Genomic DNA, 26,410 nt, shown 5'->3' with positions numbered 1-26,410 from the left:
GGAGAAGTACCCTCGGCCCCTTGCAGGGAACCAAGTGTGAGAGCAGGTCCCGGGCAGCAGCGTGGCAGTAACTGAAGGGCACCGGCGGGAAGGGACGAGAAACACGAGTGGGGCAGCTGCGCCCTGGGCCTAGAGGGCGGGACAGCAGGGGGCGGGCACTGACGCCCGGCGGGAAGTGGGGAGCTTCAGGTCAGCTGGGGAATTATGGGCTTCTGGACAAAGGCCCCAGGGCAGAAGGTCCTGCCCGCAGCTCAGGCTCCCAGAAAGGGCCAGGCTCGGGCACAGCAGGAGCGGGAAGTGAGCGGACCATGTCCAGCACGGGGGTGTGTTGGGGGCCCAGCTGAGGGCTGGGGGCTGTGCTGGGGCGGGGCATGCACACAGCACCACCACGCATCTGCTGAAACCCCCCTGCCCTCCCGACCAGCAGGTGTGCAGGGGTGAGCACGGTGGTGCCTGAGCCCAGGTGGGCCGAGCCATCCGTGTCCCCCCCCAGGGAGCCCGGCCCCCGCACCTCCTCCTCCGCGGGCAGGGCCTCGTCCCCAGGCCCCTCGGCCAGCTGCTCGCTGTGTTCCAGGGCGGCCAACAGCCCCACGGGCCTCCGCCGGGCCTGGACGGCTTCCTGCTGGTACTCCACACAAAGGCTGCCCTCGGCGTCCCCGGCGACCAGCAAGCCTGCGGGAGCACGCGTGGGTGACGAAGTCCACCACCGCCTGCTGGGCACTCTAGTCGTCGGCCCCAGCGTGCCACCAGCCTGCGGGAGGCGCCTCGCCCTCCACCCTGTGGGGCCCCAACCGGCCGTGTCGCCCAGCCACACGCACCCGTGTGTCTGCGCCTCAGGCTAGGGACGTGCACATCCAGACTTGTGGCCTTCCTGGTGCGGAGGGGGCCGGGTGACACGGCCACCGAGGCAGTGCCTTCTCCTTCGCCCAGACTCGGAGCAGCAGCTCGGGGGGCCAGCATGGGCATCTAGATGTTCACAGGAGGTTGTGGAGGTCCCACCCTGCTCCTTCCCCTGGGCGGGACACGAGGGTACAGCCAGCTAGCGCTAAGACTCACGGTTCTCTGAGCGACGCGGAAGAACTGGGCCACATCTCGGATGACGTGGCCGAAGCTGTCGTACACCTTGACGTGGGGACGCACCCAGGAGGGCAGCTGGGCTCTGGCGTCCGCGGAGCTGAACCTGCAGGGCGGTGGGGCCGTCAGCCCGGGAGCCCCGCCTGCCCCGGAGCCCAGCTCCCTGGCAGACTCACCAGAGGGAAGAGCCGGTGTCCGGGGGCAAGGGCTCTGGCCCGAGAGCACCCCGGGGAGGGGGTGGGGGGAGGGCGGGCCTGCACCTGTGGTCGCAGAGGAAGACAGCCCCGTAGTCATGGCGATGCCGGATCACCCGCCCAATGGCCTGGTTCACAGCCCTGGATGCCTGCTGCCGGTACCAGTCGTGCCCGGAGAGGAACTGCAGGGCCAGGGCGGGGGGCTGCCTCAGCCACGGGGGCTTGAGCACCACCTGCCCACCCTCAGCCGCACAGCCTCTCACCTGGTCCCGGGCCCCATTCTGGCCCTTCATCTCATCCAGGAACTGCATCTTGAGGACAACCCGGGGGTCCATGCGGGGCGGGTATGGGAGGCCCGTGACGATCACTCCACGGCCATTCGCATCTGCGAAGTCCAGCCCCTCGCTGGCCTGGGAGGCAGCGGGCACTCTTTTCCCCCATCTGCCTCCACTCAAGCCCAAGACCTTCCCTAAGGGCCCACCCATGCCTGGGCCCTCACAGCCCCATGGCCCCCAGGATGGGCAGGGTGGGAGAGACCTCCGACTTCGAACCAGGCTGTACCTGGGGTCCACCGCTCCCAGAATCCCACAACCAACTTCTTTTTCTCAGCACCTCCTCCGGCCCACCTGCCCACTGCCCATGCGTGGGCCCCAATGCCCAGCCTAGGACCCGAGGGCCGGCCCTACAGGACCAGCAGGGCCACACCCTCCTGTGTCTGCTGGACATGGGGCCTGAGGGAGGTGACCAGCCTCTCCTGCCCACGGTGCGGCCCCCCTCAGGCACAGGTTCCAGGCGGGGATAAGGAGCCAGGTGTGTGGGACCTGGACCTCAGAGGCCTCACCTTCCCCCGGCACACAGCCAGGAAGGTGGCCCCACTGGACCCGGGGGCGGCGACTCTCGTGTAGAAAGCCTCCATCACCTGGAAGGGGAGGCTGGTCAGCCCGGCCTGGCCCCTCGCCTCCTTGAGCAAGACCCCAGAAATCACCCTGCAAGACGAAGCACCGTCCGAGCCAGGAGGCAGGCCAGCAGGGCTGCAGCAGCACCTTTGTGGCATGGGCTCCCAGGCTGACCCGGAGCCAGCACCCAGTGCCTGCCTGCCGTGCCCAGAACACCCAGGGGCCCCGGGGCTGGGGGGTGGGCGCAGACCTGCTGCCATCGTCCCCAAGCCCAAACTTCCTAAAAGGCCAGCAGGATCTTGGCCACACACACCCTGGGGCTGCCAGGGGGAGGGAGCCCCGGTGACCCAGACCTCAGAGAAGCCTCCTTTGGTCCTCGGTTCCACGAACAGGGGCTTCAGGGCCTCCAGCTTCCTGGCAAAGTCGTGGGCCTACGGGAGGAGGCAGAGAGGGAATGCCCGTCACGCCTTCTCAAAGACACGCGGCCCAGCCCTGCCAGACCCTTGGCTGTTTGGGGCTCCCTCCCGCCCCCAGAAGACACTGCAAGGAGGGACTCACCCGCCAGAACTCCAGGCTTTTCTCCATGACGGGGTAGGAAGGGAAGAAGACCAGGAGCCCATGCGGGACCACACGGGCGATGTTGCCTGCAAGCACCGTGGCCAGCTCAGCAGCAGAGGACCCCTCCAGCCCCAGGAAGACCAGGCAGGACAGGGAGTGGAGCGGGGGCAGGCGACCTCGCAACAGGGCAGGGGCCCAGGAATGGACAGCATGGGCACTCACCCAGTGCCTTCCCCAGGGACGACAAGCACTCGTCAGAGAACCTGCAAGGAACCGGGGGGCTGTTGCCATGAGGGGCCTGGCACTCGGCCACCCGCCTCACCCGCCAGGCCCCTTACCGTTTGTCAAAGGCGGAGCTCAGCTGGGCTCCGTCGGGGCCTTTAGGGACAATCCCCACCCAGATCTGGTGCTTGTCGATGACGTGTGGGTTCTCCAGGCAGACTGGGAAAGGGCTGGAGGGAGGCAGGGGGTGGCCCCTGTGAGATCCTGAACCCCCAGCACCCCGGCAGCCCAGGGCGGGGGGCTGGCTTCGGGAGCCCCCCCGGGGGGGGCCAAGGGTCAGCACTTACATCTGCATCTCCTGGGTGAAGGAGGACACGGGGGCCAGTGTGCCGCTGGTGAGGATGAGGGTACGGACGCCCTGGTGGACCAGCTCACGCATGCTGTGGCCAGGGCTGAAGCACCAGTAGCTCAGCACCTTCCCTGCGGGGGGCGGGGGCACGTGTGTGAGGCCCAAGCCGCCTGCCCAGCAGCCATCGTGTGTCCCCCAAGGCGGTGCTGGGCCCTGGGGCCCAGGTGCACAAGTCTTCCCCGGGGGTCCTGCCCGCCCTCCCGCGGGGTCCCAGGAGGAGGAAGCAGACCAGAGAAGCCCACCAGCATCCTGGCGCCGGGGGAGGGGGACGCTGAAGTCACTTCCAGAGAGGTCAGCCTACCCCAGCCCTAGATGTCCTTGTGGCTCAGTGAGGAGCCGGCCTCCCCGTGCCTGTACTCCGGGTGGGACTGCAGAAGAGGGAGGGGCAGAGGCCCACAGCCCCTGGAGGCAGGAAGCCAGGGGTGACCTCCTACACACGTCCTGCCCAGCCAGGGAGGATGCCAGAGCACGGCCTGCAGGCAGACACGCCAGCCCTCCCATGCGCTCCCAGTGGTTCCGGAAACAGGAGATGGAATAGCACAAGCGGATGCTCAAACTGTGACTCTCGGGTCAAGACCACGTCACAGGTCAGCAGGGACACTTCCCACAAAAGAGCAAACCACTTTCTGGGACCAGAGAAGCCTTTCCAACTTCTGGGATGGGACCTGCCCCTCAGTGGGGAGGATGGAAGCGCGGCTCTGAGTCCACAGTGTCCTGGGCCAGCCCTGCACCAGCAAGGACAGGAGTGACCATGGAGGACACTGGGGAGCCAGGAGCCCGGTCTCGGGGCGCTCTGGCTTCTCTGTCCAGCGGGGGTCTGAGGGCCAACCCCCGTGGAAACTCCAGGCAGGCCCCGGGCCGCCGGGCCCTCGGAGGTCTCTCACTTTGACAGCTCTGACTCTTAGAGGGCAGGTGGGGAATCACCTGGAGAAGGCTGGACCGACAGGCGGCCGGGAGCCCATAGCTGGACGGGGCACCGCCCCAGGGGGAGCATGTCGCAGCCACCTGAGGTGCCGTACCTTGCTTTCTGGCTGCCGTGGCGTTCCAGGCATCTGACCGCTGAGCCGTCCTCCGGTGACCAGCATCAGGGTGGATGTGCACCTGGAGAGGTGGAATGGATAGGTGTCCTAGGCCCCACTCGGGAGCCCCCATCCTGGAGGCAGCCCCACCTTGTGACACCGCGGCCTGGGAGCTCCCCATCCAGGAAGCAGACCCACCTTGTAGGACTGACACCCCGGCCCCACCACGGCACTGGGGCCACCTTCAGCAGGGTCCACGCCAAACACGATCTGAACAGCAGAGATGAGGGAAAAAGTCAGCAGGACGCATTAGAGGCTGCCACTCCTGCTGAGTTCCTCCCACACAGGACAGATGGACACTCAGGACACAGCCACCACCTGCCCCTGCTTCCAAGCCAACAGCGTCCCTGGGGCAGGACCCCAGGCTAAGGAGCCAGAGCTGCCTGTCCCCTCCCCTCAGGGGCCCCGCGCACTAGAGACACAGCCGCCCTGCAGGCCCCTCCTCGGCAGCCAGTCCAAGGCTGTCACGGGGACCGAGTCCAGGTCAGCAGCCCGCCCTCTCCGCTCTCCCCTAGGGATGGGTCAGGGGATAGGGGAAAGGAACCCCGTTTACATGGAGAAGTAATAGGATGAAATTAATCCCTAAGTACAATAAGCAGAATTGTACTCTTAGCCAATGCAACGAGCCAAGAAAAAACCACAAGAGAGATAAATATGGGGGCAGAAGATACAACACACTAGCCGTTACAAACAACAGGCCCATCTACTTAGAAAATCCAGAAAACCAAACAACAAACTTTTAGAACTGAAAACTTAGTAAGATAGCTTCACACAAGACCAACAAATAAAAGTCAACACTTTTCTTGCACACAAGCACCAGTGAGTTAAAAAGACCCCTTTCACAACAGCAACAAAAAGTATGTAACACTGGAGATAAAGCAAGAGACAGACGTCACCTCCTCCGGAACAGTCTGTGAGGTCGCCCTGGAGAACAGAGCCCCGGCTCTCCCCACAATAACCCGAAAGTCCAAGGCATCCCGGCCAAAGCCCAAGAGGCTCCTCACAGAAAGGGAACACTCTGACTCTGACACTCGGCTGGTAGAAACAAGGCCAAGACACGTTCAGGAGGGACGGCGTGTTCCACAGCCCCGTGTCTTCACGTCACTCCCAGGCGCCTTCTGCTGGGTTAGAGGCTGAGGCTGAGGCCACGACTTCTACCCGGTGTCCGTGAAAACAGAGAAGACCGGCACCACCAGCACCCATGGGCAGGAGCCTCACCCACCAAATCTTCCTACAAACAGGAAAGGCCTTGGAAGCCCGGATCAGCAGCCTGTTCTCAGCAAACTCCTGCCAGGCCCAGGGGATGTGGGCGCATGGCCGGGAGGAGCAGCGGGCACCCCATGGCCCTGCACGTGAGGGCCCAGAAGCACGGCCTGCGGGTACAGTGCAGCCTGTGAGGAGTAAGTTCCAAGGGCGAGAGGAGCTTCGAGAACCACTTTCCTCGTCCAGACGGCAAAACACCTGGCCTCGCGATTCACCAAAGTGTCCGCCTGCAAGGGCGGAACCACACACACTGGACCTGATCCCGGAGTGGAGGCCACACCGCCTGGTGAGGCCACTCTGGGGCCATGGCTTCCCCTGCAAACCCCTGCACTGTGGCCCCAGAGCGGCCCTCACATCTCAAGGGATGGCCAGGAGTTGCAGACAGCGGTGTGGCTGCCCTGTGTCCGAGTGCCAGACACGGGTGGGCGGCGGGGAGGAGGTGGCAGGCACGGGTGCAGCTGTAGCCCTGGGGGAGCCCGCTGCAGCCCCCCTCCCCGGCTTGGGCTCTGCTGCCTGCCCACGGCTGGCTCTGCACTCCACCCTGGGGGCTCCGTCCCAACTGTGAGGCGGGGATGGGGCTGGAAGAGCAGCCGGGGTCACGGAGAAGAAGGAACATTCTAGCGTGGCATCCTGCAAGCCTGGGCTCTGCCCCCCTCCTTCCATCACTTCCGGCCGGGGCAGCGAGCGTCCCAGGCCTCTGCCCCCCGGGCGGTGACCCACCAGTACTGCTGGGTCTCCAGGGAGTCCCGAGCCCCAGCTGTGGCGCCCCGGCCCTGCCCTGGAGGCCCTGTCCCTTCCAGGCGGTCCCTCCCTCTGTGGCGCCCTCTGCCCATCCTCCCGCCCTCCTCAAGGGTCCCTGCAGCTGAACAGGCCGGCAGGGCGGCGCACCCTCGCTTCCGGGCCTGCACGGTCCCTCCCTGCTCCATACTCTCTGGAACCCGAACACCACTAACCCCATTGGGTTGGAATTTCCCTTAGCAGCTGCTCTAAGCAGCCCCTGGCGGGTGACTCAGCTTCCTCTGCTGCCCAAGCTGCCTACGGGCCATACTCGCTCACCAGCCTGTCATGTCCCCTCCAGCTGGAGGAAGTGTGACCCAGCAGGTGCTCACCCCACATCCCATCATGATGAGCACCTGTGAGTGCGGTCAGGGGCCCCGGGGATGCCGCCCTGCGCAGGCCGACCGCAGGCCTGGCGGGCAGTGTGGAAGGTGTCGTGTAGCCGTGGAAGCACCACGAGGGGTGGGGAGAGACAAGGAGGGGGTGACAGAGTGACGCGCTGCAGGGCAGGTCACCCAGGGCCTCGAGCCCACTGAGCCTGTCTGCAGCCAGGAGCACCCCACTGTAACCCCGTGCAGCGTGCGCAGCCACGCACGTGCCACACGGGGCCTCGGATGCCCCGGTTTCCCCAGGACCAAGAGCCGCCGAGGGGCCTCTGCAGAAAGGCCCAGCGAGGAGGCCCCGCGAGGCGCAGGAGGGGCTGGAGTGCCCGGAACCTTCAGACTGGCCCTCAGCGGCCAGCTGGGCAGCCACGCAGCCAAAGGAAGGCAGGCCCTGGTCTGTCCACTTGAGCTGAGGAAGCGGCTCAGCTGGGCCCGAGGAGGACAGCTGGACACACGGGACGGCACGTCAGGGGCAGGAAGTGGTCACATCCAGAGGCCCTGAGGCGTGTGACAGCTCCCCTGGTCGCCTGGCCTGGGGAAAGTGGGGTCTGCACGTGGCAGAGGAGGGGCTCGGTGAGCCCTGGAGGCTGCCCCTACCCCCAAGCGGATCCCAAAGCCCAGATTGAGGCCGGCCTGGCCCAGAGGACCTGCAGACCACCCACTGACTCCAAACACCAGCCCCAGGCCCCACCTAGTGGGCGTCGACGGGACACACTCACCCCTCGTCGCAACACCCTCTGGGCGAGGCTGGCCCAGCAACGCAACAGGGGCTGGGGGACAGAGTCCACGCCCCCCACTCCAGTACGGGCTTCTGCATTAACTTTCCCCTGAAACGCTGTGTCAGCGAGAAACTGGAGAACAGGCGGCAGCTGGCTGGGCAGGAGCCGCTGGGCCTGTCTGAAAACTGGAGGGACCTGCCAGACTCTCACCCTAGGCGCCCCGCCCCCGCCGGGCCCCGCCCCCGCCGGGCCCCGCCCTCAAGGCCTGCGGCGGTGCTGGGGCGAGAGGAAACCAGCCCTGCAGCGCGGACTTGAAGCGTGTGCTGGGGGAGCCTCGTCCTTCCCCGCGTCTAGAATCTACCGCAGCTCTGCAGAAGGAAGCCCCGCCAGCTTCCACCGGGAAAGGAAAGGAGGTACCACATCCTCGTGGCGGCGGTCCCCACCTGGATGATGTCTGCCAGCTTCTGCAGCCCTGCCGTGTTGGTGAACAGCCCGGCACCTGTAGGGGCAGCGGGTGCTGACCGTCCACTGGGCTCTCTCCAGCTGAGGGGCCCTCAGAGGGCAGCTCTCCCTGTCTTCCCAGTGGGTCTCCCGCGGGTCAGTGGGACAAGCGCGGCTCTGCAGCCAGATAAGGCTGGGGCTGCCCAGAGCCCAGGAGCCTGGCAAGGCTGGGCGCCCCCGGTCAGACCAGAGGGCTCCGTGGCACAGCCTCTGGAAAGCGGGCCCATGGAAGCCCTCTGGGCAGAAACAGAGCGCAGGAGGTTTGGGGGAGAGGGTGGTGGGGCCCACAGCTCACTGCCCCACCCACGCCCCTGACCGCTCTTTCCTAAAAGGGGCTGAACAGGGAAGACCGCTCTTTACAGGACACACGCCACCAAACATGCTAAGATCTCAACATCCGAATCAGAAAGGCAGTTCCATGGGCCAAATTCCTGTCAGGCTGCGCCCTTGAGTAAGGAGTCAGCCACAGGGCACACGGTGGCCGGGGACTCACGTCCTGCCAGGTGTTGGATGATCTGGTCCAGGGAGTCAAGGATGCAGCCCTTGGTGTGAAACGTGATCTGGGCTTCGGCAAACAGCTCAAAGATGTAGCTACGAGGAAAGAGGCAGCTCAGGCCTGGCAGGAGATGAGGCTGCACTTTGGGAACCTAACAGCCAAAAGCATTTTAAGTTTCCTTCACCCAGAAACAAGCTCTGGGCCTCCGGGGAGGCCCAAACCTGGAGGTGAAAGGCCTCTCCCCTCAGGAGCCTCAGTGGGGAGGACAGTGGCCTGCAGGAACCCGGCGTACCCAGAACAAGGCCTGGGCTCGGGGCTCGGGCTCCGCATGGGTGCCAGGAGGAGGTCATCAGGGCCTCCCTGAGGTGGTGGCTCTGGGCAGGGCACCCAAAAGGCAGTTCTGGAGAGTCGGGAGGGAGGGTGGGCAGTGGAAGCTGCAGAGGAAGCCCTGTGGGTGTGGGAGCCAGGGAGGCGTCAGGGCCATTTGGGAAGCAACCGGGCCCTGTGAGGGCCTGAGCAGAGCGGAGCAGATGGGGCTCAGGGACAAGGCAGGCAGCCCAGCGCTCCAGAACATTGCCTGCCTCGACAGACCTGGGCCTGGGTCCCAGCGCAGCTGGCAGTGGTGCACCGAGGAGAGTGACACCTGCCCCAGGCCACCATCCCATGGGGAACAAACCCTGCGGCTCGGAGGCCTGTGGGACGTTCAGACGTTCCAGGTGACTTTTCGTCCTAACAGAAGGTGGCACGGAGGCAGGTGCCTCGTTCTAAAAGGCAACTGCAGTGCAGACAGAGAGGTGAACCAGAGAAGAGGGTGGCGGTGCCGACACTCTCAATAACCAAACCCTCCCGGACCTCCAAGACGGAAAGACTCTCTGGATTTTGACCCAGTGACATTCCAGGCCACATGGGGTGGAATGCTGCAGAGGGACAGAGCCCAGCACAGCCGCCTGCTAGGTCTCTCACCTCCCAGGCTTGGTGACGCCGCCGTCACCTCCAGGCAGCTCCACGGCGTCGATGGCCCCCTCCAGACGAAGCAGGATCGCTGTGGGGTTAGAGGCTCTCAGGGCAGGGCTGTGGGGGGCAGGCCACGGCAGGTGGGGGGAGGGGCACCTACTCTTCAGCTTCGCGAGGTCCTCCAGCTCCAAGTTCAGCCCTGGGCAAAGGAAAGCGCAAATGCACAAGTCTGCATCCTTCTAATTCCACCACCCCGTCCTAAGGAGCCAGGATGCTGGTGTGGAGGGCAAGACACTGACAGAAGAGGCTCTGAAACCCACACGGCTGGAACTTGACCTGGAAGCAGCAGCCTGAGCTGAGGGGGGCGGTCACCTTCAGAGAGACCCTGTGGCTATGCACATGGACATGGTTCTGAGCTACGTTTTCCTGGTGACCAATGGGCTCCGTTTTCCACGTGCACACTGGCCATCTGTGTGCCTCTCAAGAAGCGTCTATTCATATCTTTCGCCCATTTTTCAATTGGGTTGGGTTGTCTTTTTGTTGAGTCGTTAAAAGGTTTCCTCCCTATTTTAGATACAAATCCTTTATCAGATATGTTATTTGCAAAAAATTCTTCCTGTTCTGTGGGATGTCTTTGCTTTCTTGATGGTGTCCTCTGACGCACAAACGTTTTTGATTTTGTTAAGTCCTGTTTATCTATTTTTTCTCTGGGTGCTTGTGCTGTTGGTGTTACTTCTAAGAAGCTGCCGCCTAACGCAGGGTCATGGAGATTGACACCTGGGTGAATAACGCCACTCCTTAGGTGTGGGCTGTGCAGAGTGACCTCCGTCCAAAGAGAACAGTGTGGAAAGGAGGGGAACGAGTAACTTGGAGCCCCTGACAAGGCCGATTTCAGCTGGCAATCAAGGTCATAAGTCATGCGGAGTTAACTGCAGGGACCTGGATGAGATACAATGAGGCGGGCCCTGCGCATCTGAGCCCCTCCTCCCCAAATCCCACACCCCTGTACGTCCAGGGGAGAAACGTCACACAAATCCAAACCCCAATGAAGGGGCATTCTACACAACGTCAGAGCAGTCCTCCTCCAAACCACCAAGGGAGGTCTGAGAAACTGTCCTGGACAAGGCAAAGGAGGGCTTCCCTGGTGGTGCAGTGGTTGAGAGTCCGCCTGCTAATGCAGGGGACACGGGTTCAAGCCCTGGTCTGGGAGGATCCCACATGCCGCGGAGCGGCTGGGCCCGTGAGCCACAACTACTGAGCCTGCGCGTCTGGAGCCTGTGCTCCGCAACAAGAGAGGCCGTGACAGTGAGAGGGCCGCGCACTGAGATGAAGAGTGGCCCCCGCTTGCCACAACTAGAGAAAGCCCTCGCACAGAAACGAAGACCCAACACAGCAAAAACAAATAAATAAATAAACTCCTACTCCCAACACCTTCTTTAAAAAAAAAAAAAAAAGGAATCCACCTGCTGGGACTTCCCTGGTGGTGCTGCAGTGGTTAAGAATCCACCTGCCAATGCAGGGGGCACGGGTTCGAGCCCTGGTCTGGGAAGATCCCACATGCCGCAGAGCAACTAAGCCCGTGTGCCAGAACTACTGAGCCCACGTGCCACAACTACTGCAGCCCGTGCGCCTAGAGCCAGTGCTCCACAACAAGAGAAGCCACTGCAATGAGAAGCCCGTGTACCGCAATGAAGAGTAGTCCACTCGCCACAACTAGAGAAAAGCCCACGTGCAACGGAGACCCAACACAGCCAAAAATAAATAAATAAGATCAACATAAACGGCAAAAAAATGGAGTATGAAATGAAATATAAACATTACAAATGAGCTTAAAATGAATAATATGACCCCAGTGAAGCGGAAAGAAACAACCCAAGGAGCCTCTGAATGAGTGTTTTCACTCTGTGGTCGCAGACCAATGACGAAAAGGACGTGAACAAGCATTAAACCTAGTGAGTAGATGTTCATTTATCGTGGGTGGGCTGGCAATTCTCAAACAACTGTCTGTGGGTTCTAGGATCAAACAAGTTAAGTACGATACTGAGAAAAAATGAAAGCTCGTTTCTTCACAAAAGGCGTTACAAACGTGGAAAGGGAGGAAAAAAGAATAACTGCATGGTTCTGGACTAAAACTGGGGTGGCGGAGAGCATGAACTCACAGTTCTACGCACACGGGCGTGGGGGTGAGTGCCTAAGCACGTGGACTCACATGCTGACACGGATGCGGAGGTTAGTATAAGACCTCACGCAGAAGACGAGAGGATAAGAAGACTCATCGTTCTGCAAACATCATAGAAATCATGACTTCAGGGACGACTCATTAATGGATGCCACAAGTGACTTCAGAATCACAAATGGAAAAGCAGTGACCGCACAGCAGAAACACCCGGCAGCCGTCACGTAACCAGACTGAAGTTAACGCCACCAACATCACCTGCGAGACGACGCAAGTCCGCGGTATTCCCACCAAAATGCAAAACCTGAATCCAACCACGAGAACACAGCAGACAAATCCAAACTGTAGGACAGTCGACGAAGTAACTAGCCTTTCTCTTCACAGGCCCGGAGACCACGGCACCGGGCAGAGGGGTGGCTGTGTTTCGGGCCTTACCGAGGACAGCTGGGAAAATTCTAATGCGGCTGCCGATTAGACGAGAGTGCAGTACGGATGCTGGTTTTATGATCGGATCATCAAAGAGAATGTCCTTGTTCTCAGGAAACACACGCTAAGACACAGAGTAAAGGTGTCAGGCCAGCAACCGCCCTGAAGGAGGCAGAGAAACAGGGAACCTGTCCGCTCAGTGGGGGGCTGGTCAGATGGGGCAGAGCATCAGCCGCGGGGGCTGGGGAAGGCACGCAGCAGCTGTAGCAAGTTATCTGTGAGCTGGTGAGAAAACAGAAAATGACGGTGTCGGAACAGGATAGAAGACATGAAACGGGGACTTCCCTGGTGGCACAGTGGTTAAGAATCCGCCTGCCAACACAGGGGACATGGGTTCGAGCCCTGGTCCGGGAAGATCCCACATGCTGCGGAGCAACTAAGCCAGTGCTCCACAACTACTGAGCCTGTGCTTAGCGCCTGCGTGCCACAACTACTGAAGTTCGCGTGCCTAGAGCCCGTGCTCTGAAACAAGAGAAGCCACTGCAATGAGAAGCCAGCGCACCGCAACGAAGAGTAGCCCCCGCTAGACACAACTAGAGAAAGCCCGCGCGCATCAACGAAGACCCAACACAGCCAAAAATAAATAAATAATTAATTAATTAAAAAGAAAAAAAGACATGAAACGACAACACGAGCCAGGTTTTCTAAAGCTCAGAAATGAAGCAACAGAACTCAGAGACAACTAGGAGAAAAAAACACTTGAGAAATAAAGATTATGTCAGAAGAACACAAAAGTAGATACAAGCCACATCGTCTTAAAAGAAACAGTGAAAAAGGGGAATTTTTATAAGTCAAAGAAAAATAGAGACAAAAGGATCTGAGAGAGTAACAGGTTCCGAACTCAGGTGGAAGAGACACGACATGATCCCTGGAGCAGAAACCGAAGCCAAGGCCGGGCCGTGAGCGCTGCTGTGCGGGACAACATCCCCCCAGGTAAGAGGAGACTTGGAACTACAGGCTGAAAGAGGTCATCATACGTCGATCCGGAAAATCAACACTGAGACAAACTGCAGCAAAATTACTGGGCTTTCAAAAGAAAAAAAAGTCCTAAAACAACATCCAACTTTAAAAGTAAAAGACAATTTTAAAACGGCAAGGTTTATGATGCACGTGACTGTCAATCAGAAAATCCATTCCTAGATACGTCCCCGGAGAAACGCTGACCTATTTACTCATGTACATGCGTTCGGGGTCGAAAGCAGCTGACTTAGAAATTCCCATCGCAGGTAAAGACGGTGAAGCAAGGACCATGCGTCCACGAGGATACCTAAGCAGCAGAGCACAGCAGGCCAAGGGACCTGGCCCGAGACCTGCCCAGGACGGCCGCAGGGCCAACCTATTTCCGTGGTGCTGCTACTGCCGCTACTGCTCTTCCTATGGGTACACGATTTGCCTTTTTCCTTCTTTCTCTCACAAATATACAGTGTAGTTTCCCAGAGGCTGATACTGGTCCCCACACACGTCCGCGGTCTAATCCCTGGAACCCATGAATAGGTCAGCTTCGCAGCAAAAGGGACCTGCAGATGCAATGAAGTTGAGGACCTCGAGATGGGGCGATAACCCTGGATCATCTGGGGTGGCCCAAAATGGAACAGTAGGGTCCTTACGGAATCAGAGGAGACCGAGGAAGCAGAGGTCGGAGACGTGGGGCCACAAGCCAAACAACATGGCACCTCTAGAAGCTGTAAAAGACCAGGAAACGGATCCCCGTCTGCAGACTCCAGAAGGAAGAGCGCTGCTGGCCCATCCTGGGCTTCTGGGCACCATGAGGTAATACATTTGAGTTGCCTTAAGCTAAGTCTGGAAATTTCTCTTAGCAGCACTAGGAAATGAATACAGCCATGGCGCGTAGTATCACGTCAGCCAAAGCAGGAAGTTACAAGATCCAATTACCTTGCATTAAGCCAGATATTAAAGAGGTTTGCAAAACTGAAATAATGCCACTCTTCTAATTTTTAAAATATAGTTATTTTTCCAAAAAAGTGTTATTTATGTTAACATGTCATGGATTGAATCGTGTCCTCCAGAAAGCTATGTTCAAATCCTAAACCCTGACCCCTGTGAATGTGACCTTATTTGCAGATATGGTCAGTTAGGATGAGGTCCTAGAGAACTGGGTTGGGCCCTCAACCAGTGACAGGCGTCCCTATGAGAGAGGACACCATGTGAAGATGGGAGTGAGACTGGAGTGAGGCGTCTACAAGCCCAGGTCTGCCAGTAGTTGCCAGAGCTGGGACAGAGAGGCCTGGAGCACATGCCCCGGGAACTCACAGAAGGAGCCACCCCGGCTGACACCCAACACGTGGACATCTAGCCCCAGAACTGAGAGGATAAACTTCTGTTGTTGAAGTCTCCCAGCTTGTGGTACTTCGTTAAGGCAGCCCTAGGAAATTGCCATGTAACAGTTTGTTATTTAGTTTTTCCTTCTAATACGCTTATCATCCATAAACGTAACTCACATAAACAAAGCTCAGTATGTTTCAAGAACGCAAAGTTTGGGCTTCCCTGGTGGCGCAGTGGTTGAGTCCGCCTGCTCATGCAGGGGACACGGGTTCGTGCCCCGGTCCAGGAAGACCCCACATGCCGTGGAGCAACTAAGCCCGTGAGCCACGGCCGCTGAGCCTGCACGTCCAGAGCCTGTGCTCCGCAACAGGAGAGGCCACAGCAGTGAGAGGCCCGCGTACGGCAAAAAAAAAAAAAAGAACGTAAAGTTTAAGACATAAAGGGTCCTGAGGCCAACACGTTTGAGAACTTCTGTGCTAAACACACAAAGCCGTTTACAAACCTTCTCTCCCCCAACACAGCCTGTGAGTGCGTCAAAGGAGGCCCGGAGACCCTCGCAGAGGGGGCCGAAGCAGGTGGCCTGGCGGGAGAAGGGGCCTCTGCGCCCTCTGGAGTCTGCCCATGTGTGTGACTGTAAAGGGACCGGGAAGCTGAGGCTGTTCACGCCCCGCCCCACACTCGTGTGAAGGACACGACGGGACGTGGGTGACGTCCAAAGGACCGGGCGCAAATGCTGTGAACCTGCAGCAACTCGACAGTAGGAACGCTTGCTACAAAGTGGTCTGGCGAGCAAAAGGTGGATTCCTAACACTAACGACGGCCACGCAGAACGTCTGGACAAACCAACCGCGTCCACCAAGTATTTCTACGCACGCTGCAACCACTGCTGCAAAAGGGAAATGCGGGATACGACTCGCTGAGCGCCGTTCCTGTGGACGATGCTTGCGGGTCCTCACAAAACGTCATTACGGCTGACACTCTTGGTTTTCACTTCTATGCAGCAGAGGCAAGTTCACACCCCCGGGGAAACGGTGAAAAGGACTTGAGAGAGTGCTGACAGGTTGGCCGGTACCCACCTCCCCACGTCCATCTGTGAGGCCAAGAAGACTCTTACAGAGGCTAGCGCTGCCCGAGGCAGACTTGAAAGAAGGGCCCTGGGCAGACTGGCCCCTCGTCTGGGCTGCGGTCCCTGCCCGCGAGCGCACCTGAGCTGGCCGAGTCCGCGCTGAACTCCGGGTGGAGTGCCTGCCGCGCCACCTTGGCCTGCTCCTCCAGCACCTGGCCTATCACGTCCAGTCCCGAAGCCACGTCGTGGGGCGTCAGGTCGAAGGACGCGGCCTCCTCACACATCTTCTCCTGTGATCCCGAGCACACCCGTCACGGGGCTCGATGAGGCAGAGGTGACGGGGGGCAGAGGGAGGGGAAGCAAGAGGCCCCTTGTGTTCTCAAGGCCGGGTCTCAAACTGGCCCAGAGATGGATGTCTGGCCCAGACAGTGTTTGAAAACAATTTTACTTGAGCTGCCTACATTTTATAGTTAGAAAATTTCCCGCTAAACTCTAGCTTCTAGCTTCTCTCGAAAGCCGAGTCTGGCCCATGGGCCCACCGTCCCCACGCCAACAACCGCCTGGAACCCCGTGAGGCTGAGGATGCCAGGCTCTTGTGGACCCCTCCAGGCTCCCCAGGTGGCCTTCCTCCAGTGCTCTGGTCAAGGTCCACCACTCCTGGAGCCAAGGGTCCTTGGGCCCTGACACAGGCCACAGGACAGGAGGGGCAGGGCGGGCAGGCAGCAGGGAGGCAGCCACCAGAGACAAAAAGGAAGAGAAGGAATGAGATGGCAGGAAGGGTCTGGGGGTCTTGCGTCCAATGGCAGGCACAGGCCGGCAGCCCACCTTGCCCAGTTTTGCTTGGTCCTGACGGTGGGACGCGGGGGTCTGGACAGAAAGGCCCAGCTGTTGTGCACAAGAAAGTGGGCTGGAGGAAGGGGGTGTCAGGAAGGCCACCCAGACACTCACCACGTTGTGAGCTTCGTCAAAGACGACGACCGCCCCTTTCAGGTCGATGCCATATGCACGGCGGCTCTACAGCAAGAGAGGAGGACGCCAGGCTGGGGCCGATGCTCCCAGGCGGTCTCGCGGGGTCCAGCTGGAGAGAGGGACAGGGACCCCGGCCGCGCGGGGTCCCCTCACTCCTACCAGGCCACACACTCCCAGAGCTCAGAACAAGTCACAGCCTCGGGCTGGTGAGGGGCTGTGGCTCCGAGCACTGGCTCCGAGCGAAGGTCTGATCCCAGCACGGGCTCCGCCGGCCCCTCCTGAGCCTGGGACATGCCCTGCCATCAGGCACCGTCAGCTACGCAGGCCGAGGCCTCACCTTGGCGTCCAGCAGGTAGTTGTAGGGCATGAAGATGATGTCGGCCTGCTGCTTCAGGTTCCGAGACAGGTAGTAGGGGCACACTCTGGAGGGAGAGGAGGTGCTGGGACACAGTGCAGGCTGGGAGGGTTCCCCGGGGCGCGAGAGAGCCACGGCCTGGGGCAGCGGGAAGGCTTGCCGGCCACCCCTCACACCATCAGCTTTCAACCGTGTGAGTGGGTCACTCATTTAAAAATCTACAAAAACAAAAAGACCAAGCCTGATCCTGGGCAGGTGGATGAGATGGTGAGAAGCAGGGCAGTCGGGCATGTGTCACCCGACTGGAGGCCTGAAGCTACAAGGTCGTAGCCAGCTTCAGAGAGGAGGGGCAGTGTCAGGTGGAGGACGAGCTGGATGTCCCAGGAACAAAGGCCCAGTGGGCGGGGGCAGGGGGCTGGGGGCTGGGAAGGAGCGTCTCATTTCTTCCGATGCTTCAGGAGAGAAACGTGCCTGCCTGTGCGCGTGGAGGGAGCCCAGCCCTGGCAGGTTACCTGTGCCTCGTCCCGCTGCTGACCAGGTCCTCGATGTCCAGGATGCGGCTGGCCAGCTCCGGCTCCAGGCTCTTCTCTGGGGACACGGGCGGGCGTAAACACAGGCTCTCTGGTCCAGAGTACCCAGACCGCGGGAGGCACCCGGGATGGAATGGCTCCTGGCAACAGGCAGCCCCTGGGGAGGGCGCCAAGCCTAAAGCGAGTCCCAAGGGAGCCCTGCTCTGTGCCTTGGGCAGATGCAGGCCTGAGGCTGAACACCAAGAGGAGACCCCAGGGTGGGGTGGGGTGGGGGCCGGCCCTCAGCCTGTCACCACCAGACCCTCTCCAGGCCGGGGTGGCTCCCATGAGCCCCGGGGCACCTGCCCTGCAATCAGGCTTCAGTCTGGCAGCAAGTCGCTTCCTCTCGCTTCACCGCACCCCCCCAAGAACAAGCCCAGAGTCTCCCTCTTAAGGAAGCCAGGCTCCACACGGCCAGCAGCAGAAACAACTTGCTGTCACTGCCTGTGCTGCCCGGGCGGGAGGCGCAGAGCCCACCTGAGGCCCTGCGGCCCTGGGGCCCCTTCCTCAGGATGCAGCCCAGACAGGCCCCACTCCCTGCTGGCTGTGTGTCCCTGGGCGGGACGGGCCTCAAGAAGGGACACAGGCCCCCCAGTTGGGCCCGTAGGAATCGGCCAGGCAAGTACTATAACCCAGCGACACCCAAGCCTGTCCCAGCAGATGGGAGCAAAGGTCTCCTCTAATAAGCACCCCGAGTCTCAGGGCAGCCCCATGTGGACACAGGTCCCCGGCTCCCAGTTCCACTGGGGCAGGTACCAGGCCCAGCCCTTAACTGCACAGACCAGAACACACAGGCCCTCTGCAGTGACCGCCCCCAGGGTGCCCCCACCAGGCAGCAGGCAGGGGAAGGAAGAAGAGCCATCCGCTCAGCAGCACCATAGCAACAGACCAGCCAATCGGCACGCTCTGCAGCAGGCCGGCCCCACAGCTCAGTCACCTACCTGGGGCGAGGGGGGCTGGGGAGGGGGGGGCGAGGAAGAGCGGGCAGTGAAGAGGAAGGGACAGTGGAGAGGAGGGAGGGGCCTGGCCGGGCCACACTGCTTGCTCCCCGCGGGACGCAGCCAGGCAGGGCTCCACTCTGCACGCCTCTCAGACCCCTCCTGGGGTCTCTGCCCACTCCTCTCCCCCTCCAAGGCCTGGGCACCTGCTGGAGACACCCCACTGCATCCCGTGCGTCAGCTGGCAAAGGAGGCTGAGACAGCCGGGGGGCACCGGTTTATGGTGAGTGGATGCCCTCGATGAACAGGCAGAAAGAGTACAGCAGAGCAGGGGCAGGGACTGGGGAGGGGACAGAGAGGCCGGAGCCAGCAGGCCAGCTGGGACAGCCCCTGCTCTGCCACACAGGGCCTGGGGCAGCGGGGAGGGGCCTGCAGCCAGGGGCCCAACACGCAGCAGCTCCAAGGGTGCCTCCACCGTGGATGGGAAGCTCCCCCCAGCTCCCACCCGTCCCCTGGCCTCCTGGCCCCTCCCTCCTCAAGGACCCTCCAGATGAGGTGAGGGGTGCTGCAGGTGAGGGACAGGACCCTGCAGGTGAGGGCTGATCCAGCAGAGTGGGCAAGCTGGCCACTCCAAGCTGCTGTGGAAAGGTGGCTGGAGCGGTTCACACCCTAACGGCTCTGGCCTGTGGCCAACAGGACACCTGGAACCCCCTTTGCCAGGGACAAGGACAGGGGAGGCAGCCACAGTGCAGCAAAGGGGGGACGGCTCCGTCGAGCATCACGGGCCTGACACCAGGGCCCGTGGGAAGGCAGGACTGAGGGTAGAGGGCCAAGCAGCGGGGGGACGAGGACAAGAGAGCAGCCTTCAGGCGACCCGACATCCACAGGCCTGACGCCGACGGGACAGCAGAGCTGGCGGCCAGCAGTCTCCAGCCCGGGGCCACGACAGCTGCCACAGGCCATCCTCAGCCTTACACTTCACTGCTGTCCTGCGGGTCCTCGGCGCCACCAGACCAAGGGACACCGCCAAGGGGAAGGCAGTGAGGAATGAGCCTGGGACCCTGGGTCATCACCCCAGAGGCCAAGCCGTGCAGCCCTACCCACAGCCGGCCCGCCAGAGCCCAAGCCCGCATCAGGCAACCCCCCTCCCTCTCTCCAAGGGCGCTGGGACTCCCAGCTCAGGCCTCTGGGACCGTCCTGCTGTCCTGACCCACTGCCTAGCACAGGCCTGGCCCGCTGGTGCCCTGCAAATCACCGATGTGAACTCTCTGGGGCCCGGCTCACTGCAGGGTCTGAGTCCCAACCCTGAGGCAGGAAACAGAGGGAACCCTGACCCCACAGGAGCGTGACCCCGCCCCCAGGCCACACCACAGAGAAGCCTCTCTGCCATCACCTCTGGCTCCAGAAGTCCTGACAGACACAAAGGACAGCCACAGGCGGAAAAGCAGGAATTCGGAGGCAAGGGCACCAGTGCCGCCCCTCCACTCTGGGCCCCAAGAAAGTCAGTGACAGGAGACAAAGGGTCCCCTTCACAGGGCCCTGGGCACCTGCGGTCACACAACCACGCCGCACCTGGGCCGGCCGTTGTCACAAACACTGCGCTTTCCACTCTCATCCGTTTCTGGATGAGGCTGGAGGAGTCACTAGGAGGACCCCAGGGGCTCAGGGCACGTCACACCCGCCGAGTTACAGGCGGCAGTGACAGGATGCACCACAGAATCAGCAAAGGGAAAGACACGTGGAGGAGCTTCCAGCACCCCCTCCCTGGCCGACTCCCCCAGAACAGCTGAGACCACGAGTGAAATGCTCTCCAGAGACCCAGCGCCCAGGGGGGCACCCCTGACTGGCAGGCGCCCGATTTCCAGCCCTCCAGAAGGGAGCACGCACTCTGCACAAAGCATGCTGTTGGCACGGTTCAGGCCCTTCCTCGGCCCCACCGCGTGAGCTCCTCTGGACGCACGCCAATGCTGGTCGTCAGGAGACAGAGCTCAGGCACCTCGACAGCCCAGAGCGGGGCGCTGAGGGGCAGCAGCCAGCAGCCCAGGAAGCCGCTGAGCCCAGCCCTCAGAGGCGCCCCGACTCCACGCCCCCTGCAGCTCTCCGTGGGCAGGACGCACCACCTCGAGCCTTCTCACCTTCCACGTTGTTGTAGAAGTGACAGGAGCGACTTGCCACCTTCTTGCGGCACAAGTGGACCTGGGTGAACATGAGGTCTGGGCTCGTGTGACGGCCGAGCCCTGCCCCAGCCAGGCACCCCCTGCCAGCTCCACCCCCGCCAGCTCTTTACCCCTCCGTCCCCCAGGGGCAGCACCCACGCAACAGCAGCAGACCCACCAAGGCCGGGCTGGGAGCCCCAGGAGCCCACCTGCATGTGGTTACTCTCCTGCTTCTTCACCTCAGGATGGATACACAGCTGTTCCCGGGAGCCCAGCACACACACTCGGGGCCTGGTGGAGGAGACGGTTGGGGGGCCCAAGGATCAGAGGGCGGGGGCCCCAGTGCTGTCCAGCGGCAGGAGCCACGTGGGCTGCACCGGGAGCCCAGGGAAGCTTGGCTCACACGCCCGGGCAGCCAGAGGGAGTGGCTGGGGCGGAAGTCCGCCCCAGGCTCGAGAGGGGCTTTCACCGTGGCACGGCCTGCTCTGAGTCAGCGTCCAGGGCGAGGCCGAGAGACTGGGGCAGGCCTCGGGGAGACCTTGCCACCTGCATCCTCCCTCTCGTGGGAGGTCGGCGGGGAGGGGACACCAACCCTCCTGCAGCACTGCTGGGGGCTCCAACACGGGGCAGGGCCTCCCCTGCGCAGCTGCCCTGACCCACGCCCACAGCTGACACCCTGATGGCTGCGAGGAGCTCAGGGCGGCAGCCCCACAGCCAGAGCACGGCGCGACCCCAGGGTGGGGTCCAGGCAGAACACCCCCGTGACCCCAAGGCAGGGGTGGACGCCGCCTGACCTACCGGTAGGAGGTGTTCCGGAGCTCACTGATGACCTGAGTGAGCTGCGAGTGGGTCCTGGAGGCGTAAACGATCTTTGGGACGTCCGCATAGCACACTGCCCGGCACGAGGGAACAGGACAGGTCACGGCCCACGTGTGCAGTCAACCCGGGCACTCAGCTAACTCGGCCCGGGGACAGCTAAGCATCGATGCCCAACACTCGCTACAGGAAGGAGCGCAGTGGGTCTCTGCAGGGTCCTCATTTGGCCATAAGGCTCTGACCCTAGGTTTACAGCCAGGATGGCGAGAAATGACGTGGCAGCTACAACCCCCCTTCCTTCCCCGCCTCCCAGCCCGGGACCAGGAGAAGGGCAAGAAGGGGCAGCACCTGGGACATCTCCTTCCAGGGCAGCGCTCCCCCAGGACGCCAAGGCGCGGTCAAGGAAGGGCTCCCCTGACACCCTCTCGGCAATCTTGCGGGCAGAGACAGCGTCTCGGAGCTGCTCCCGCCAGGCCAGCGTGCTGCAGAGGAGACACAGCGTCTTCCCCGTGCCCGTGGGGCTCTCCAGAACGCCGTTCACTTTCTAAATGGGGTGGGGAACAGGGTCACGGGGGAGCAGGGGCAGGCTCCGCAGGCCACACAGCCCACCTGAGACAAGCCCTGCAGCCCCTGGGGCAGCTCTGCCCCCACTCAGCGGGGGACGTAAAATGCCGCAGGACCTCTCCACTCTCAAACCAGGTCTCATTAGCAAACAATTACAGAGCATTACCCAAGATACCACGGTACTTTTCAGCCTAATGTAAACAGGAAGATGACGAATTCGGTCAAGCCCCAGAATGGGAGTTTGACTCTGATTCTGGATCCAAGCAGTTACACTACCTGCATGGAGCCTGACAGTCCACATAGCTCTCAGCCGGTAGCCCGAATGGAAACCTGGGCCGACACAGCCATGTCTGCAAAGCTGCCCCCAGCTGCCGCAGGAGTGGGAACATGGGCCCAGCTACAGAGGCAGCCCTCAAGGGCTGGGGGCTTGGGCAGGTACAAGAGGGCGTGCCCAGAAACCCAGCAGAAAGCAGGCTGCACCCCCTGAGGTTTAACGACCTCCCCTAATGAGGGCTGGGCGCCACCTGTCCCTCTGTGTGCAAATACTTCCTCCAGGCCCTCAGCTGGACGCCCTCATCGCTTGGCCTCACTCACATTCCACCTGCGCAGAGAGGCCCCCCCAAGGCGCTCTGAAGTCTATCACCTTATGTCTTTTCTTTTTTTTTTTTTTTTTTCTTATGTCTTTTCTTTACAGCACTCCTCACGGTCTAGAATTATCCTTTTTGTTTACTTGTTTAGCATCTCTCCTACCCCAGCTAAAACATGAGCCCTATTTATGGTCGACTCCCACGTCCAGAAGGGTAGCTTCACCAGGAGGACCTGGCCGGTGTAAAGACAGTGCGTGTACATTGGGTCTTACTGAGGCTCTACCCACTCTGACCCATCCCCCGGGTACAAGCCCCTCAGTCTGCAGCCTCACCTTCTGCAGACACTCCAAGACCTTGCTCATGTACTCCTCTTGGCATTTGTATGGCTGGAAAGGGAAATCCACTGTCACACCATTCAGGGTTATCTTGGGCATACTGGCCTACTCTCTGTCTCGGGCGGACACAGAAGCTGGCTGAAACGCAGGCTGTGTGGGTCTGCGAGACAAACCCCTCTCCGAACATCTCAGGGTCTCAGACGCTCCAGGTAAGTTCTGCCAGCCTGTGCCGCTGGGACACGTTCTCCACGGGAGCCCCTATGGCAGAGACTGCAATGACAAGACTGTTTGTAGCGACCCTTTCCCGAGCGCCAAGCCACTTCACCAGCCCCCTCAGGCAGTGCCTCCGCAGACAGGTCCGAAGGCGAGCCTGTGACATCCTGTCACAAGGAGCTCAGAGAGGTGTCGGCCCTGTCTTGTTCTCCCGCCCCAGGCAGCTCCACCGTGCTCCGGGAGAGGCGACAAGAGAGGGGCCAGATGCAGCTCCACGTGCTCCACCCGCAATAACACTGCATTGGCCTCCGCCAAAGCTTGAGGGGCCAGTTCCCAGCGGAGCGCCCCCAGCCTGGGCCGGTCGGGACCCCCCGCCCCTGCGGCTCCCAACTCTCCGCTCCACGGACCAGCCCCATCCCTCCCAGGTGGGCAGCGAAAGAGCACGTGTGCTGCTCTGATCTGGGACGCGAATCCGTGCGGCGCCCAGCAAACCACTCAGCCCCCCGAGGCCTGGTTTCGCATGGACACTCGGACTAACAACCCGCGCTCCTAAACCCCGCCGGGCCGCCCTTCCCGCGGACCCGGCGCCCTCCACGAGCGCGGAGCCGGGCACTACGCGCCCCACAATGCAGCGCGCCAAAATCGCCAGCGCGCGGCCCGAGGGCTGCGCGGGGCCTGCCGGGAGTTGCAGTTGCGGAAGCCCCCGCTTGGGCACAGGTTCCAGTGCCAGGGTCTCGGCGGGGAGCCTTCCACGACCGGGATCTCCAGGACTTCGCCCCTGTCCGTCCGACTCACCACCACCGCGTCCTCAGCAGGCAGCCGGTCCGACCTTGCGGGCTGAGGCGCGCAGTCATCCGTGAACGCGCTGCACTTCCGCCCCCAATTCCGGTCCGCTGCGTAGTGCTCCGGCCGGAAACTGGTCCCCTCCCTCGGGGTCCGCGCTCTGCTGGCGCGCAGCGTTCCACGTCCCACCCGCCCCTTCAGTTGACCCTGAGCCCGGTGACCGGCACCTCCTCGCCCGCGGGCACGAACCTGGGGTCCCGCCGTCTCCTCCCTCCCCACCAGGGTCTCCATTCCACTTCCCCCCGGGCCAAGCCCCCTTGGACAACTGCCCGGACAACAGCACAAGCCTTCTAACAGGTTTCCTGTGGCTTCCCTTTTCTCAAAAGACCCAGAGGTCTTTTAAAGACTCGAGTCTGAGCTGATCACTCTCCTTAAATTTCGCAAATGGCTGCCCCTTGCCCGTGACTCGGCTCCTGAGAGCCTCACCAGTTCCTGTCCTTACTGTCCTCTAGGTCCAGCCGCTTTTCCGGTCAATGTCCCCCACTGGTCAGGGCGGGACCTTTGAACCCCCAGCACCCAGCACCAGCTGGCAGTCAACAGGGAGGTTCCAGGGGTCTGCACAGCTCTGTGTGGTCAGAAGTGTTTGTCTATGGACGTCCCTGGTGCCGCAGTGGTTGAGACTCTGCAATCCCAATGCAGGGGGCCCAGGTTCCATCCCTGATCCAGGGAACTAGAACCCACATGCATGCTGCAACTAAGAGTTCACATTCCACAACTAAGGAGCCCATGAGCCGCAACTAAGACCCAGCGCAACCAAATAAATAAATATTTAAAAAAAAGAAGTGTTTGTCTAGGTGACCCCAGCATGCCTCAAAGAGCACCAGGAAGAAACTGACGCTGAAGTGACAGCCCACAGTCAGGTGGCAAGGCTGATTTTAGAGGGTCTCGTGGGCTGTTTAATGTCCAGATGTTTTCCCACTGATGGCACCTTAATGCCACATGAGTGTCTAGGCTGATGTGTGTGAGATCATGCTTGGGGAAGCCCCTGGCGCACACTGGCATCCACACACACCCACTTATTCCAGTGAGGGGACAGTAGAGTGTCTATCTCAGCAGGGAGCTTGGAGAAGAGGAGACCCGGCCACACACTTGCTGAATGCTCACTAGGCACACTTTCAGTACCATCCATGCAGGCATTAACACGGTTGTCCTTCCAACGACCCCTGAGATAAGTGCTTTTATGACCCACTCCTTACAGGTGAGGAAAGGAAGCACGGGGTGGGTGGTTAGTAGATTTCCTGAAGACGGCAGCAAGTCCCAGAGCCAGGAGTCCCACTCTTCACCTCCACACCCCCCATCTTCTGAGAGTAATGGCATTTCCCCCACAAAAGTCCAAGGAAGGGAAGTCCAGGACCCAGAGACTTGGCAAACTCCTGGGCCAGAAAGGGAGCTGAGGACCCTGGTCACACATTGTGCATAGGGACTCCTGCCCAGGCTCCTATTAATTATAACACGTAAATACTGTGGTACTGAGTCCTGAGAGGTGAGCAGAAGGGGAGAAGAAGGCTGGCCATAGCAAGCCCACTCAGCAGGCACTGCGATCTCGAGCAAGTCAACCAACTCGCACTGAGTGTCTGCTCTGCCAGGCTCTGTGGGACTCCCACGGTGGACCAGACCCCATGTGGACCACAGGACAGATGTTAACCAGTCACATGCTTGCTGTGTGTGCACACAGAGGTCCTGGGTCCTCCTCATCTCTCTGTGTGTTCCCGAGGTTTCCCAGAGATCTAGCTCTGGCTCTAGGACTTCATTGCTTGTGGAGTCAGCACTTCTCTTGGCCTCAGTGGCTCCATCCCTAAAACGGGAATGATGCTCCATCTGCCTGACTTCCCATCCCCACCACCAAAGAGGTGACATGGTCACTGCGGGAACAGCTCTGCCTTTGGGGGTATCAACCAAACCCCTGAGTCTGGCAGGGGGAGGGGCAGGACGCCACCAAGTGTGCACATCTCTCCTACACCACCTGGGCACTGACACCATTGTCTCATCTCACACCCGAGAAATGGAGGCCCAGAGAGGTCAGAAACTCACCCTCAGTCACACAGCAAGTAGATGTCAGAGCTGGGATTGCCTCCAGTCTCCGTCTCGCTCCAAAGCCTTTGTTCTAGGCCTCTTCACATCAATTTACCCTCTTCTCTGCCTCAGGAGCTGCTCTCGGATGCCCCTGGAGGCCTTCCAGACCAGCCCCCACCCTCACCATCCATGACTCGCTTAGCCCTCAGCACAAGCCTGGGCGCACAGAAGGCACCTCCCAGCCTCCACTGGCCTCAGTGAAGAGCTCTCCTACCCCACTCTGATGTTGAGGCCCATCGTCTCCTGCTGCACCCACCCTGGGGAATTGGGGGCTGTTTCCGCCATCCCCCCGGGGAGTGCACAAAGCCAGGTTGGGGGGGCACCAGCTCCAAGTGGTGAGCGGTGGGAGGATGGGCAACGGGTTGCAGCGCTCAGCTCTGCGTCCCAGGCTGATCTCTCCCCTCCCATCATCCCCTCCCTCTGACGGCTGCAGCCCGTGCAACAGCCAGGCGCTTT

General features: G+C 61.1%; 1 protein-coding gene across 20 annotated transcripts in view; it reads right to left on the bottom strand.

The window, feature by feature from the left end:
- Nucleotides 1–26,369, bottom strand: part of RTEL1 (regulator of telomere elongation helicase 1) — a 30,772-nt gene extending 4,403 nt beyond the window's left edge. For 9 of the 20 annotated variants that reach the window (XM_067708731.1, XM_067708737.1, XM_067708750.1 and 6 more), the window contains exons 1-27: nucleotides 23,834–23,948; nucleotides 22,823–23,083; nucleotides 21,688–21,883; nucleotides 21,322–21,415; nucleotides 20,733–20,814; nucleotides 20,503–20,563; nucleotides 17,373–17,448; nucleotides 16,843–16,927; nucleotides 16,485–16,550; nucleotides 15,676–15,826; nucleotides 9,686–9,724; nucleotides 9,535–9,613; nucleotides 8,569–8,666; nucleotides 8,018–8,073; nucleotides 4,571–4,642; nucleotides 4,373–4,454; nucleotides 3,292–3,424; nucleotides 3,061–3,174; nucleotides 2,945–2,985; nucleotides 2,723–2,808; nucleotides 2,518–2,595; nucleotides 2,110–2,254; nucleotides 1,532–1,653; nucleotides 1,335–1,471; nucleotides 1,057–1,180; nucleotides 819–966; nucleotides 512–672 (exon numbers count right to left, since the gene is read on the bottom strand). In XM_067708731.1, coding sequence (XP_067564832.1) covers nucleotides 512–672; nucleotides 819–966; nucleotides 1,057–1,180; nucleotides 1,335–1,471; nucleotides 1,532–1,653; nucleotides 2,110–2,254; nucleotides 2,518–2,595; nucleotides 2,723–2,808; nucleotides 2,945–2,985; nucleotides 3,061–3,174; nucleotides 3,292–3,424; nucleotides 4,373–4,454; nucleotides 4,571–4,642; nucleotides 8,018–8,073; nucleotides 8,569–8,666; nucleotides 9,535–9,613; nucleotides 9,686–9,724; nucleotides 15,676–15,826; nucleotides 16,485–16,550; nucleotides 16,843–16,927; nucleotides 17,373–17,448; nucleotides 20,503–20,563; nucleotides 20,733–20,814; nucleotides 21,322–21,415; nucleotides 21,688–21,883; nucleotides 22,823–22,924 — 2,628 coding nt within the window. In that variant the 5' untranslated portion in view covers nucleotides 22,925–23,083; nucleotides 23,834–23,948. Of the gene's footprint in view, nucleotides 1–511; nucleotides 673–818; nucleotides 967–1,056; nucleotides 1,181–1,334; nucleotides 1,472–1,531; nucleotides 1,679–2,109; nucleotides 2,255–2,517; nucleotides 2,596–2,722; nucleotides 2,809–2,944; nucleotides 2,986–3,060; nucleotides 3,175–3,291; nucleotides 3,425–4,372; nucleotides 4,455–4,570; nucleotides 4,643–8,017; nucleotides 8,074–8,568; nucleotides 8,667–9,534; nucleotides 9,614–9,685; nucleotides 9,725–15,675; nucleotides 15,827–16,484; nucleotides 16,551–16,842; nucleotides 16,928–17,372; nucleotides 17,449–20,502; nucleotides 20,564–20,732; nucleotides 20,815–21,321; nucleotides 21,416–21,687; nucleotides 21,884–22,822; nucleotides 23,265–23,833; nucleotides 23,949–25,912 lie in introns of those variants that run through there. The other 11 variants (XM_067708743.1, XM_067708745.1, XM_067708748.1 and 8 more) reach the window with 9 other exon arrangements.
- Between the last annotated feature and the right edge of the window lie 41 nt (nucleotides 26,370–26,410).

This window comes from Pseudorca crassidens, chromosome 15, assembly GCF_039906515.1.
Source record: "Pseudorca crassidens isolate mPseCra1 chromosome 15, mPseCra1.hap1, whole genome shotgun sequence".
NCBI classification, from domain to species: Eukaryota; Metazoa; Chordata; class Mammalia; order Artiodactyla; family Delphinidae; genus Pseudorca; species Pseudorca crassidens.
Note: the sequence above shows the minus strand (reverse complement) of the source record. Positions and strands in the feature narration are given on the sequence as shown.